Below are 15,225 nucleotides of genomic sequence, written 5' to 3'. Positions count from 1 at the left end.
AGATTTTTTCATCTTATTTTAAGATGAAAAATGTTGTGATGTTGTGACATACCACATTTCCTAAATTCCCCCTAGAATCAAGAAATTAACCATATGGCCTTATGTATCTCAAATACGTGTAACAAAGTTTGAGCATTCATCTCAGGGACTTTCCTCAAAGTGAGTTCTCCTAGGCCTTTTCCAATACCTCTTTATTTATATTTTACTTACAATTCTAACAAGGTTGATTATAGATCAGTAGCAGTTTAGCAATAACTGTTTAGAAAAAAGAACGTTCTTATTTCAGGCAGATACATTGGAGTACAGGCTGTGATACCTAGCAAAAAGAGAACAAGTTAGGAACAAGCACTTTAAATGGAAAAAAGATGCCTGTATGGGAGCAAAGTATTCTAAAATTTAATTGGTGATGAGGGTATTATTTTCTATGACGTGCCTCTTAATCGAGGAAAGATAAATTTATACTTTATATCTTTAAATATATAGGGTCATGGATATCTCTAGAAGCCCTACATAGGACTATGGTTTTCTAATTTTTCTTAGGTATTTTAGATTGCATGTGTCATCATAAATAATTAAATTATAATTATAAACAAATTATTCTAGGCAAAGTTCGGGTTCTTTTTGTAAAAACAGATTCAGCTCATTTTTTATGCATTTCTTTATTCTTGCTGTATGTTTCTAGATGGAAATGTGATTTGAGTTTTTTATTTCCTTTTAAATATCAGATTCGGACTTCCAGATTCGAGACGCCATGGTGAAAGTATATGTCTGTCTCCGTGTAACACACTGGCAGCAGTAACAGATGATTTTGGCAGAGTTATTTTATTGGATGTAGCTAGAGGAATTGCAATACGCATGTGGAAAGGTACTTACAAAAACCCAGAAAAAAGTGTAATTGCTTTTTACCCCACTGAGTGAGCAGTGTTAGCATCCTTCAGCTTCTGGTTGATAATACTGCTTCATCCTTTCTGTTTTCTTTTTCAGTGTGAACTCAGATGTATAACACTTTGTCTAGTAGTTGATTGATGCATCTTTAATTTCGGTCATTTAATGGGCAGGTTTACCCTCTGCCTCACTCACTTTCTTTCAGTTTCATTTTCATGGAAGGTCTCTCAGAATTAAGATAGCAAAACTTAGCAAAATTCATCTTCACTGAGTTGACTTTTATATCCATATGCTTGGCCCAGTCTACTTCGTTGTCTCAGTAACTATGTAAGGAGGTTCATTCTGCAGTTTTTGGCCAGGGCCAGGTTTGAACCTGCCATCTCTGGTATATGGGGCTGGCGCCCTACTCCTTGAGCCACGGGCACTGCTGTGGTTTATTCTGTTTGTAACAGACCCAAGTGTAGTATTGACATGTCACCACACTATATTCAGGAACCCAGTCTCCTTCCTAAGGCTCTCATAGCTGGCCTTCTTATCTACATTCCAGGAAGGAAGGAGAAGGGAAGAAGGGTACTTGTGCCAGCTTAGTCCACTTAGAAGATTTTCCCCAAAGTCCCTTCAGCTTTTTATCTATACTACGTTAGCCAGGACTTAGTGACACGGGCACATTAACTATACAGAAGACTTGAAAATGTCTTTTAACTAGGCAAATTATCAGCCTAAATAAAATAAAATCTCCCTAAGGAAGAACGTAAGAATGCATTGCTAGAATCATCTGGAATGGTAACATGTCAGCATAGACCACTGGTTGGAAACCACAATTTATGGTACAATCTTGTCTGTACTTTAAAATGTGAAGATTAATGGATTTGAGAAAATTCAATTACTCTGACTAGATTGAGGCCACTGTTACCTTCTTGCCAAAGAACTCCTGCAGTGAAAGACAAAGATAGAAGGCACTCTTTATCCACCACTTGTTTAAGCATCTGTACTAGTTTCCAGATACATAATTTCTCTTTGATGTTTGCCTTTTCAAAACAACATCAAAGGTGTGTTCTCAGTAACACTTTTCCAAAATTCAGAAGACGTAGCGGTTTGTAGACATGGCGGTCTTGTCACTTGTGTTATGCCTGTCTTTCTGCAGCTGGTGCAGTGAGTTTTCCTTTCCATTGTGTCCTGGGGAAAGAAGGATCCGTTGCCTGTGAAAGGGACTATGGTAGAACGGAAGACAGCTTCAGCTCCTACTTCTCATAGGCAGGAGCTTTCTTAACATCACTCTGCAGCCCGTTTCTCCTCTATCTGTATACCACCAAAGGGATTGCCTAGCAGGAAATCGATTTGATTTTTTTCTTATATTTTAATTGGACTCTTATTTTAAATACAAACCTCATAATATCTCCAGAATTTTTTAAAAAGAGAATCTTTGGAAGAGAAGGAGGTAAGGGAATAGGAGCAGGAGAGGTAGTTGGATCACTTTAATGGTAAAAAGGAAAAAAAAGATCTCAAGGAAATATACCAGAATATTAAGATTTGATAAGGCTTAGTGATAGATTGCTTATTATATTCTTTTCTGTTTAAGATATTTTTGTAATAAAAAAAAATGTACTTTTAAAGCTTTTCTTCCTCTCCCCCCCCACCCAAATTTTTCAGAGTGCTTCAGGAGACTACTATTAAAGCTCAGTTAACTAAGTTTCCTTTTCCTCTGTCTCAAGGGTATCGAGGTGCACAAATTGGATGGATTCAAATTGTAGAGGACCTCCATGAAAGGGTACCAGAAAAAGTGGATTTTTCTCCTTTTGGAAATACTCAGGGCCCAAGTCGTGTAGCTCAGTTCCTTGTCATCTATGCGCCAAGAAGAGGAATATTAGAAGTGTGGAGCACACAGCAGGGACCTAGAGTAGGAGCTTTTAATGTGGGGAAGCACTGCAGGTAAGCTGCAAACCTGGCATTTTTCTGTTTACAAAAAGAAATACAGGAATGCTTTTATTAAAGTAAATCTTTTGCTAGACTAGATTTTATTAAATTGCGTGTTGTTTGAGAATTGTAATATTCTTTATTATGGTTTTTCCTGCAAGTGCCTACTGGTATATAATTAAGGATTAAGTATTTAATAACAAAAAATTATTGAAAATGCCATAACGTGCTACTGCATTAGTTAGCCTGGTGCTACCATTTGTCTCTTACATAATGCTGTGAACTCTCAAGAGGAAAGTTCCTTCACATTCCCCTAGAGTGATAAGTGAGATGAATGCTTGTTTGCCATTGAAACACAAGTCTGATTGTGTTCGTTTAATTTTATAGAGCCCTTTAACAAAGTTGAAAGGACTCTGTCAGTGGAGTCTTATTTTCTTTATGTTTTTGGTATCACTGTTGATTTGCCTTGTTAATGCTCCCACATTAATAATAGGGAAGAAGTTCCCTTGCTATAATAAAAGCACCTTTTGGGTTTTCTCCTTTTCCTACTATTTTTACCATTTGGTATGTGGTTTTCGTAGGCTGCTGTATCCTGGCTATAAAATAATGGGCTTAAATAATGTTACCAGTCAGAGTTGGCAGCCACAGACTTACCAGATCTGTCTTGTTGATCCAGTATCTGGAAGTGTGAAAACAGTGAATGTTCCTTTCCATTTAGCGCTGAGGTAAGATTCATTGAGTGTCTGTTGGTTGATGTTCCTCTCTAACTTTTCCTAGTTTCTTGGTTTGGTGTGCTGTTGTGTAGTTATTATATTGTTTCATTTTTCATCAGACTGATAATCTTTAAATAGGAAGCATATGAAGGAAAAAAGAAAGCTGGAATGTTTCAGCATTAGAAGGAAAACAGTTTCACTTTCTATAAGAATTTGTTGTATTTAATGTTTCAGTGATAAGAAGAGTGAACGAGCCAAGGATATGCACTTAGTGAAGAAACTGGCAACCTTGCTGAAAACAAAATCTTCTCATCCTGGTAGGTATCCTTTAATAAAAATAGTAAGGAATATTGCTCTGTCTTTTTATTTTATTTTTATTTTATTTTATTTTATTTTTTTTTTTTGAGAGAGTCTCACTCTGTCACCCTGGGTGGAGTGCTCACAGCAACCTCAAACTCTTGGGCTCAAGCAGTCCTCTTGCCTCAGCTTCCTAAGTAGCTGGGACTATAGGAGTGCGCCACCACGCCTGGCTAATGTTTCTGTTTTTAGAGACAGGATCTTACTTAAGCTGGTCTCAAACTCTTGAGCTCAAACATTCTACCCACCTTGGCTTCCCAGAGTGCTGGCTTACAGGTGTAAGCCACAGCGCCTGGCCGATTCTGTCATTTTTTAAATCGGTAAAATATTCTGAATGGGACAGTCAAAATACTTAAATGCATTGATGAGCTATGTTAAACTCACTCAGTACTACTGTGTAACCAATTTATAATTACTTACACATGCATGTGAAAAATGAAACACAACTATAGCCTAGGATGAAGGAGGGAAGGGGAGGGAGAGGGTAAGGAGGGGGGAATGGGTCGATATAGGGAGGGTTAGTAGGGGAATCACACCTATGGAGCATATTGCAAGTGCAAGTTGGATCTATCAGGTGTAGAGCATAAATGTCTTACTCCTGTTATTGGGTAAATGAGGTGAAGGCTGTATTGTTTAGTAGGATGTAAGCATTCCAATCTATACAAATAATCAACACATTGAATCCCATAATGGCATAAATGTACCTCTGATAAATGTATGAATGACTTAATAAAAAAAAAAAAATTAAACTCCTTTTCAGAATGAGGGAGATACAAGTATTCCCCTGTACTTTTTATTGGAATTGCAATGTAAGGATGAAGTGTGCCATCTAGGGGATACTAAAAGTCACAACAGTAAAACAATAAACTGACAGAACCCAGACATCTTTTAGACTGACCAGTAGTACAAATATGTTCATTTTCTTTCAGAATAATATTTCACTGTTAGAGAAATGAAAACTTTACTTAATTAATTTTCTTTTTATAGATTTGGTTGAAAACGAAATAAAGGAATTAATTCTTGATATTAAATACCCTGCAACCAAAAAACAAGTAAGTATAAAGTATGAACTTTCCTGATATTAGCTATTATTTAATACATCCCTCTTAAGAAAATCCTCATTTTCCTGTTTCCCTCCAAACATGACAGGCTAAAGTCGTCTTTTCATGTTTTTATTACATTTATTCCTTTTTATATTCCCATGTGGAAATTCCTTCTCTCTTTTAAAAAAATTAAATAACATTACCATACATTTGAGTACCTGTGTTTTATGCAAATACACATGCACATATCATATGTAACATATATTTGGGTTAAGGAATAATAGGAAAATAAACACTTGGCTATGACAGTTGACCATAGGAAATGCACTCTCACCAGGAACGCTAACCAGCACTGCATCTCCTTCCTCAGTCACTAAGGTAACCACCGCTGGGAATTTTGTGGTTCTCTCTTCTAATTAACATTCCTGTGTGACTCCTTTGAACCTATTAATGCATTTCCTACTCTTTAAAACTTTATATAAATCAGCGATGTCTAACGTTTTTTTTTTCTGCCTCACATTGGAAGAATAAGAGTTGTTTGGCACATGCATTAAATGTGCAAACACTAATGAAGGCTGACTAGCAAAACAGAAAGTTCTGCGCATACTTTTTGTGATATCCAAATGCATTTTTACCCCAGATAAACAAACAAAGTCCTCACAAAATCCACATGGGTTCTGTAGGCTGCAGATTGGGCGGCTCCTGATTAGGCTCTGTGTCTTCTTCCCTGACTGGTTTTCCTTCAACATGGTGTTTCTGTGCGTCATTTTATGTATGTAGTTACGGTTATAGCTGTAGGTAACTTAGTTACCATGCCATATGAATTCCATTCTTTATTCACTCACTTGCTAGTGAACAATTAGATTGTTTTCAGTTTTTTTCCTGTCACAATGATGCTTAACTGTGTACCTCAGAGCCAGGCGAGGTGGCTCACACCTGTAATCCCAGCAGCTTCCGGATGCTGAGGCAGTGGGATGCGCACAGCTGAGTCTGAGGCTGCAGCGAGCTATGATGCCATTGCACTCTGCTCAGGGCATTGGGTGGGGCTCTGTCTCAACAACAAGAATAAAATAAGCAAGGAAATAAAAAAAAAAAAAGAAAGAGTTTCTCTTTAGTTAAGAGTGGAATTGCCAGGGTGTAAGCTTCTTCGCTGTACCGGTTGATGACAAATTGGCTCTCAAAGTAGTTGTACTACTTTGTACTTGCACTTATACTGCATGAGTCCTTCTTGCTTCACAGCCTCAACATCCCGTGGTATAGTTAGACTTGTTACCTTTTGCTAGGTTTGTGGTTATAATATGGTAACTGATTGCTCTTTTCTTTTTTTCCCCACTCCTCCTATCCATACCCTTCATATTACTGCCCAAGTCTTAATTTCATAAATGCTTACAAGACACTTTAATTTTCATGGATAACTCTTGAACTTCTAGTCTACTTTAAATTAAAACCAGATAGTTAATGCTTGCTTATTTTCTAATTACTTGGTGTTTATTAACCATATAGCTTCCCAGCTTTTTCCTCTTTACCTCTTTTAAGTTCCATCAAGTAGGAAACTTACCAAATATTTCATTTAAGTGGTTCACATAATCTAAAATAATGTTACTGTGAGAATATTAAGAAAAAAAATCATAGTGTATTTTCCTGTTCTCTTACATGGTCACTCAACACTTCTTCTATGAGTTGTGTGAGTCTTTTCCCCCATATCACTTCTTTCTTCAGCAGGTTCTCCAACTGTCCCCCACTGAATGTCCTCTAATTCAGTTCAGTTCTAACACCACCCACCTGGAGATAGTGTGTGATCCCACAAGTTGAAGGCTCAGTCACCACTCACAGGTAGTTGGTTGTTTCTGTATTTCTGACCAACCGCCTACAGATCGGATTTCTTACGACCCTCTCCTTAGGTTCAGTTAATTTGCTAGAGCTGCTCATAGAACTCAGGGAAATACTTTACTTACCTTTACCCATTTATTATAAAGGATATTACAAGGGATACAGATAAACAACCAGATAAAAGCGATGCATTGTGAAAAGAGGTGCAGAGCTTCCAAGCCTTCTCCAGGCGAGTCACCCTCCGAGAAGCTGTACATGGTTAGCTACCTAGAAGCTCTTCCAAACCCTGTCCTTTTGGTATTTACGGAGGCTTCCTTTCATAGGCAGATTGATCACATCATTGGCCATCAGTGATCAGCTCAATCTTCTTCCCCTAAAGAAGTTTAAAACTTCCCATTCTCTAAGCACATGGTTCTGTTGGCAACCAGCCCCATCCTCAGGCTATCCAGGAACCCACCAAGAGTTCCTCATTAGAACAAAAGATGCTCACGTTACCCAGGAAATTATGAAGATTCTTAGGAGGTCTGAGTCGGGACTGGGGGGTCAAAGACCCAGTGTTAATGCATTCTCCTCACACCCACATCTACAGGGGGAATGGGAGCTCTGTCTCAGAAACTAGACCAGAGACCATACTGAACTGAAGATTCCACTACCACCTGTATCACTTGGGAAATTACAGAGGTCCTAGAAGTTCTGTGCCAGGAACTGGGGCCAATGTGAACATGTTTTACTATTTTATAGTTACTTACATGGGAAAATTTAGTAGATGGTTATTAGTGTTGCAGTCAATTTTTGAGGCACTTTTTAGTTGCTTTACTGTAGAATAGGCAAAGTGTCTGTGACTTGTAATCATGTTTCCCATTCTACCAACAGTGCTAATTAACTGTCATTTTCCTCAGGGCAAAATCTCAGTTATTAAAGATGACACTATAATGACAAGATGGGCATCTAGTGAGGCAGTTCAAGGCTCTGTAGTAGAAAGGGTTATAACCCCAATAATTCTTCTCACTGTGATGCCGTCTTTCTTACTGTCTCATTATCATACAACACCAAAATTGATAAGCCAGCATAGTGCACACTATCTTGTTTTTCCTGGGTTTTTTTGTTTGTTTTTTGCCTCTTTCAGTCACTTTATATTCTCTAGGTAGTTGCTTCATGGTAGGCCTGTCCAATATCCTAAATCACCTTCTAAGCCTGTTTGTCCTCCACAGACGCACACAGGTTGTTGTGTTATGACCTGATACTTGTCTTATGCCACATTCTAAGCCTATTTTTTAAACTGTTTAATCTCACTAGCTAAAATCTAATTTAATGTGCTAATATGAAAGGATAATACAAATTTTAACTACTATGTCTTAACCCATTGATGTTTCTGATGGTTACTTCTTTAGGCATGGAGAGATATTTTGGAATGGGTTATGAAGCATCATCGTACATATCTGCAGTGGTGGGGGTGTGGAGAGATGCAGATAGTGGAGTAGAGTGGGAACTATGTATGTATCTAGCATGGCCTGTAGATTCAGCCTGCCATGCTCAGGTGTAGTCATTAAGATATAATTAAGTTGTTGTCAGTTTTTATTAGTGCCATGGCAGTACCTTCTGCTTTTAATTTATGCCTAGATAGTATAGGCTTATTCAGACTCTTCTTATTGGTGAATAGCTTTGTGTCTGTTTCTGGCTTTTTTTGGCCATTCTAGCAGTTGCTTTCTAGTTGGTTTCATTCTCAGTCTGGACTTTTTTATCATTAGAACATAATTTGGCATGACATGAAGCTGATAATGTATTATTTATAATATAGCTTTAATTGTCAGATAATTACACTGAAACTTCTTCAATTGGAAATTTCCCTTCGAAATTTGGGATAGTAAAAGTATAGGCATAAATATAAAATTAAAAATACAAAATCATTGCCTTATAGTCACTAGAATGTCTTTCTTCTAGGCTTTGGAAAGCATTTTGGCATGTGAACGTTTACCATTCTCCTGCCTTAGAAACATCACTCAGACTTTAATGGACACTTTACAAAATCAAGGTAACAAGTTTTCTACAGATTGGAAGTTACAGTCTCACTTCAGATTTTGAACTCTGATTATAGGAAGCTGTTAACGGCTTATAATACCATCACGTTACTTTAATGTGGAAATAATATAATAAGAAATATATATACACACACACACACACACACATGTACATATAAAGATATGTATTTTATACATAAAGATAAAATATATAAGAAATCGGCTTGGCACCTGTGGCTCAAGCAGCTAAGGCACCAGCCACATACTCCTGAGTTGGTGGGTTAAATCCAGCCCGGGCCCACCAAACAACAACAACAGCTGCAACCAAAAAAAATCCGGGCATTGTGGCAGGGACCTGTAGTCCCAGCTACTTGGGAGGCAGAAGCAGGAGAATTGCTTGAGCCCAGGCGTTGGAGGTTGCTGTGAGCTGTGATGCCATAGAACTCTACCCAGGGTGACAGCTTGAGACTCTGTCTCAAAAAAAAAAAAAAGAAAGAAGAAATCTAATTTATTCCCTATTTAATGTATGCAATTAGAATTAAGTTTGATCTTCATCTGAGCTTTTTCTGAATATATTTATTGACTATTTATTATTGGAAATTTTTCTTTTAATCCCTATGCTATGAGGCAAATTATCAGTATAGGATAATGAGAAGTAGTTATTCTGATATAGTTGTGGAATATATCAGTTACATATGTTTTTTCTTTTTTTTTTTTTTAGAACTTGAATCTGTTGATGAAGGATTGCTGCAATTTTGTGCCAGTAAACTAAAGTTGCTGCATCTCTATGAATCTGTCAGTCAATTAAATTCTGTTGATTTTCCTTCAGACACACCATTATCTGATAATGTGAGTAATCTCAACTTTTAATATTACATAAAATAATCTCTGATGATTTTTCCTTTTTTAAAATTAGTAGTAAAATAGTAGAAAGTTAAGAATTTTTTTTGTTTTGAGACAGAGTCTCACTTGTCACCTTTGGTAGGGTGCTGTGGTATCTTAGCTCACAGCAACTTCAAACTTGAGGTGGCTGGGCATGGTGGCTCACACCTATAATCCTAGCACTCTAGGAGGCCGAGGCTGGTGGATTGCCTGAGCTCACAAGTTTAAGACCAGCCTGAGCAAAAGTGAGACCCCATCTCTACTAAAAATAGAAAAACTAAAACAAGAGGATCACTTGAGCCCAAGAGTTGGAGGTTGCTGCACACTATGGTACTCTACCCAGGGTGACAGCTTGAGTCTCTGTCTCAAAAAATAAAAAAAAGCCTTAGAGCAGCGGTTCTCAACCTGTGGTTCCGACCCCTTTGAAACAGTGAAAATCCATCCTGCATATCAAATATTTACATTACAATTCATAACAGTAGCAAAATTACAGTTATAAAGTAGCAACAAAAGTAATTTTATGGTTGAGGGTCACTACAACATGAAGAACTGTATTAAAGGGTCGTGGCATTAGGAGGCATTAGGGAGGTTGAGAGCCACTGCCTTAGGGGTATATTTTCTTTACCAGACCTCTTTCTTGTATGTGTATATTTGTCCCTAATTCAGTGCTATCAGGATAGGTTTCTCTACATATGGTGTGTAACAATAGTTGCAAAGGCTGCAGGTTGTATCCCTGAGAGCCACATAGAGGATTTATATGTAGATAGAATGAGCACTGTTTTCCCATGCTTTTAATTTATAGTGTTTATGTTGCTTTAATAAATAAGCATTTAAATTTCAAACAATTCTTTAGTTTTCTGAGAATGACAAGAGTTGCATTTGACACACTTTAATTTTTTTTTTTTTTTGAGACAGAGTCTCACTACGTTGCCCTCTACAGTGCTGTGGCATCACAGCTCGCAGTAACCTCAAACTCCTGGGCTCAAGTGATTCTCTTGCCTCAGCCTCCCAAGCTGGGACTACAGGCACCTGCCACAATGTCCCACTATTTTTAGAGATGAGGTCTCGCTCTGGTTCAGGCTGGTCTTGAACCCGTGAGCTTAGGCAATCGACTAGCCTCAGCCTCCCAGAGTGCTAGGATTATAGGGTCCCTTTTTTAATTTTTTCTAATTATACAATAATACATGTTTCTTAAGATTCTTTTTAGTAGTCTAGAGTGTTTCAGGATTAGCTTGCTTTATTACTTGAATAACCTCTACTCCTAAAATTTGAGAGTAAAATTTTAAGCCAAAGTGTGCACTGTAGCTACTGCATTAATTAAAAAATTAAAAATAATCTTTTGCTTACAGGTTTGAATTTCACTTAGGAGAGTGGAGTTGACACATTTCACAAATTCATAGACATGGTCTATTCAGAACTTCTTTTTTCTTTTTAAGGACTTGGCTGTGTTACTAAAGCTTGATGAAAAAGAATTGCTTAAACTCCAAGCATTATTAGAGAAATATAAACAAGAGAACACCAGGACTAATGTTCGATTTTCTGATGACAAAGATGGTGTGTTGCCTGTAAAAACATTCCTGGAATATTTAGAATATGAGAAAGATGTGCTCAACATAAAGAAGATAAGTGAAGAGGAATATGTAGCTTTAGGTAGGTGAAATAAAGTGTTCTTTGCATCCTCTTCTACAAGAAAGCCTGGTAGGAGCACACAACATTGCAAAGATTCAGTTTGTTTTGAAATTGCAATTAATGAAAAAATTTAATATACTATATTTTATGGTTAATAAAAGATATTCAGAATATATATGCACTATGTCATACAAGTCATATAAGTGTACTAAAGAGACAATGTTAGGTAAGACTTTGCTTTTTTAATAAGTTAAGCAGATCGGGCCATGAATTTCACTGTTGCATCCCTTTGGAATTCAAGATTGATTTCAGGAAGATTGTTAATCCAAATGATATGTAGTCATTGATTGATGTGTTATGTTTTTGTTCTACCAGGCACTTTCTTTTTTTGGAAGTGTTTGCATGGAGAAAGCTCCACTGAGGATATGTGTCACACTTTGGAGACTGCAGGACTTAGCCCTCAGCTGTTATTGGTAAGATTTTTTGTTACTAGAGACCCTTCTTCCTTGTGAATATTATTCAAAATAGCAGTCTTTATGTTTTTAATCATTGATGTTAGCATATCACAGAATGTACACGAAAACCTTTTAAATATGATCAAAGACATTTATAATACTACCATATTTAATAGCATAGTATTATTTTTATCATTCTCCATAAATTTTAACAAGCATATTCTATGATTGGCCTAAAATAAATTTAAAATCTGATGTGTATGCATGCACTTACAATGGACTTTGATCATTAGTAAAATCTGCCAGAACTGCGAAATATCTTAGAAAACAAAATAACTTTCCCTTGAAGCAATGTGGAATTATTATCAAGTATTTCCAAACTTTGAATATATGCTACATATGTTAGTATATAATCTTTGTGAAATAATAAATGTAAACCATAAGACTCATCTCGTAGAGAAACTTCGACACCAAATTTTTACCTTTCTTAAAAAAGTAAGGAAAGCTACCCCATCATTAGTTTTCCCTTATCACTCGCCCCCTACACGTTCATACATATATAGTTGTCCCTCAGTATTTGTTTAGGGGGTTCATTCCAGATTCCCGCCCCAAAATACCACCATCAAACCAAAATCCATGGATGCTCAAATCCCTTATATAAAATGAAGTAGTATTTGTTTATAACCTGTGCACATCCTCCTATATACTTTGAGTTATCTCTAGATTACTTGTAGTATAAAGATAATGTAAGTGCTATGTAAGTAGTTGTTCGAGTGTATTGTTTAAGGAATGATGACAAGGAAAAAAGTCTGTACGTGTGTAGGACAGATGCAGCCATCCACTTTCTTCTCTTATTATGTTACTGATCCACAGTTGCTTAAATGCATGATGCGGAACCCATAGATATGGAGAGCTGACTGTACACACTCCTTCACACACCCACTTATATATTATATTTTGGCTCGGATTTGGGCATTCTGCCTCTGTGGATGGTGTTAACATGATGTTCTAGTGTGTCTTTGTCTGGTTTGGGTCTTGGTAATGCTGGCCGGCATTATAGGATGAGTTTAGAAGTGTTACCTCTTCTTTAGTTTTTTAAAATAGTTTTGAGTTGAATTTGTACTATTAATAGTTCTTTAAATGTTTGGTAGAAGTCAGCAGTAAATCCATCAGGTCTTGGGCTTCTTTAGGGTAGGAGACTTTTTATTATGCTTTAGTCTCATTACTCATTATTGGTTCATTCAGGTTTTCTGTTCATTCATGGTTTAATCTTGGTAGGTTATATGTGTCCAGAAATTTATCCATTTTTTCCTGTTTTTCAGTTGTTGGCATATAACTGTTCATAACTGTCTCTAATGATTCTTGTATTTCTGTGGTATCAGTTGTAATGTTTCCTTTTTTGTCTCTTTATTTATTTGAGTCTTCTCTCTTTCCTTCCTAATCTAGCTAAAGTTCTATCAACTTTATTTTTTCAAAAAAAAGAAACAAAAAACTTTTCATGTTGTTGATCTTTCATATTGTTTTTGGTATCAATTTCATTAATATCTGGGGGTTTTTTTGTTTTTGAGACAGAGTCTCACTTTGTCACTCTCAGGAGAGTGCCCAGGTGTCACAACTCTCACAACAACCTCAACCTCTTGGGCTCAAGCGATTCTCTTGCCTCCGCCTCCTGAGTACCTGGGACTACAGGCGCCCGTCACAACACCTGGCTATTTTTTTTAGAGATGAGATCTTGCTCTGGCTCTGGCTGGTCTCAAGCCTGTGAGCTCAGGCAGTCTACCCGCCTCCACCTCCTAGAGTGCTAGTATTGTAGGAATGAGTCACTGCGCCTGTCCTCTGATCTTTGTTAATTCTTTTCTTCTACTAATTTTGGGTTTGGTTTGTTCTTGCTTTTCTAATTCCTTAAAGTGCATTGTTAAATTATTACTTGGAGTTTGTTTTTTTGATGTAGGCATTTATTGCTATAAACATTCCCCTTAGTACAGCTTTTGCTGTATCCCATCAGTTCTGGCGTGTTATATTTCCATTTTCATTTGTTTCATGAAAATTTTTAGTTTGTTCATTGACCCACTAGTCATGTTTTTTAATATCCATCAATATCCATGTATTTATACAGTTTCCAAAGTTTCTCTTGTTATTGATTTCTAGGTTTATTTTCTTGAGGTCAGGAAAGATTCTTGGTATGATTTTGTAGTTTTTGGCCAATGCCAGGTTTGAACGTGCCACCTTCAGCATATGGGGCTGGCACCCTACTTCTTGAGCCACAGGTGCCGCTCTATGATTCTTGGTATGATTTTGACTTTTTTGAATCTGTTGAAACTTGTTTTGTGGCCAAACATAATGGTCTGTTCTGGAGAATGTTCCCTGTGCATATGAGAAGAATGTATAGTCTGCAATAGTTGGATGAAATGTTCTGTAAATATCTGTTAGATCCATTTGAGAGATATGGGGGAGGGGTGAGACAGAGTCTCGTTCTGTCACTATGGGTAGAGTGCAGTGGCATCCCCATAGCTCACTCCAACTCCAGGGCTTAAGTGATGGGTTACAAATATCTTTAAAGTAGGCCTTGTCTTCTTTTGATGCTCCTCCAAATGTTTCTTATCCCATTCTTTTTTTTTTTAAAGACAGAGTTTCACTCTGTCACCCTGGGTAGAGTGCCATGGTGTCATAGCCCATAGAAAGCTCAAATTCTTGGGTTTGGGCAATCCTCTTGCCTCAGCCCCCAAGTATTGCTGGGACTCTAGGTGCCCCCCATAATGCATGACTAGTTTTTAGTACAGATGGGATCTCACTCTTGCTCAGGCTGGTCTCAAACTCCTGAGCTCAAGCAATCAACCTGCCTCAGCCTTCCCAAGTGCTAGGTTTACAGGCAATGAGCTACCTCACCTGGCCAGTCCATTTGGTTTAAAGTACAGTTTGATATTTCTTTATTGATTTTTCTGCCTTGATGATTTGTCCACTGCTAGTCAGATTTAAGTCCCCTACTATCAATATTATTGCTATCTCTATCTCCTTTTAGATCTGTTAATATTTGCCAGATGCTCTGGTGTTAAATGCATATATATTTACTTTTGTTATGTCCTTTATTATACATACAGTGACCTTTTTGTCTCTATTGTTTTTTACTTAAACTCTATTTTATCTAATAGCTATTCCTATTCTTTTTGGTTTTCATTTGTATGGAATAATATTTTTGCATTCCTTTACTTTTGTGTCTTTATAGGTGAAGTGAGTTTCTTATAGACAGCATATAGTTTGGTCTTGGTTTTTTAATCCATTTAGCTGCTCTGTCTTTGTCCTTTTTTTTTTTTTTTTTTTTTCCTCTGGAGCCTCAAGCTATCCCCCTGGGTAGAGTGTCATGGCATCACAGCTCACAGCAACTTCCAACTCCTGGGCTCAAGCGAGTCTCCTGTCTCAGCCTCCCAAGTAACTGAGACCACAGGTGCCCGCCATAACACTCGGCCATTTTTTGGTTGCAGCCATCATTATTGTGTGGCGG

General features: G+C 37.3%; 1 protein-coding gene across 2 annotated transcripts in view; it reads left to right on the top strand.

The window, feature by feature from the left end:
* The window catches only part of RAB3GAP2 (RAB3 GTPase activating non-catalytic protein subunit 2), a 67,903-nt gene that overhangs the window by 21,978 nt on the left and 30,700 nt on the right, over positions 1-15,225 (top strand). For both annotated transcript variants that reach the window (XM_023513890.1, XM_023513891.1), the window contains exons 9-17: positions 726-865; positions 2,598-2,814; positions 3,381-3,524; positions 3,747-3,829; positions 4,857-4,921; positions 8,684-8,774; positions 9,482-9,609; positions 11,079-11,292; positions 11,647-11,744. In XM_023513890.1, the coding sequence (XP_023369658.1) occupies positions 726-865; positions 2,598-2,814; positions 3,381-3,524; positions 3,747-3,829; positions 4,857-4,921; positions 8,684-8,774; positions 9,482-9,609; positions 11,079-11,292; positions 11,647-11,744 (1,180 nt within the window). The remainder of the gene's footprint in view (positions 1-725; positions 866-2,597; positions 2,815-3,380; positions 3,525-3,746; positions 3,830-4,856; positions 4,922-8,683; positions 8,775-9,481; positions 9,610-11,078; positions 11,293-11,646; positions 11,745-15,225) is intronic.

Source organism: Otolemur garnettii, unplaced genomic scaffold (genome assembly GCF_000181295.1).
Source record: "Otolemur garnettii isolate 467f Iridium unplaced genomic scaffold, OtoGar3 scaffold00045, whole genome shotgun sequence".
In the NCBI taxonomy this organism is placed as follows: domain Eukaryota; kingdom Metazoa; phylum Chordata; class Mammalia; order Primates; family Galagidae; genus Otolemur; species Otolemur garnettii.
Note: the sequence above shows the minus strand (reverse complement) of the source record. Positions and strands in the feature narration are given on the sequence as shown.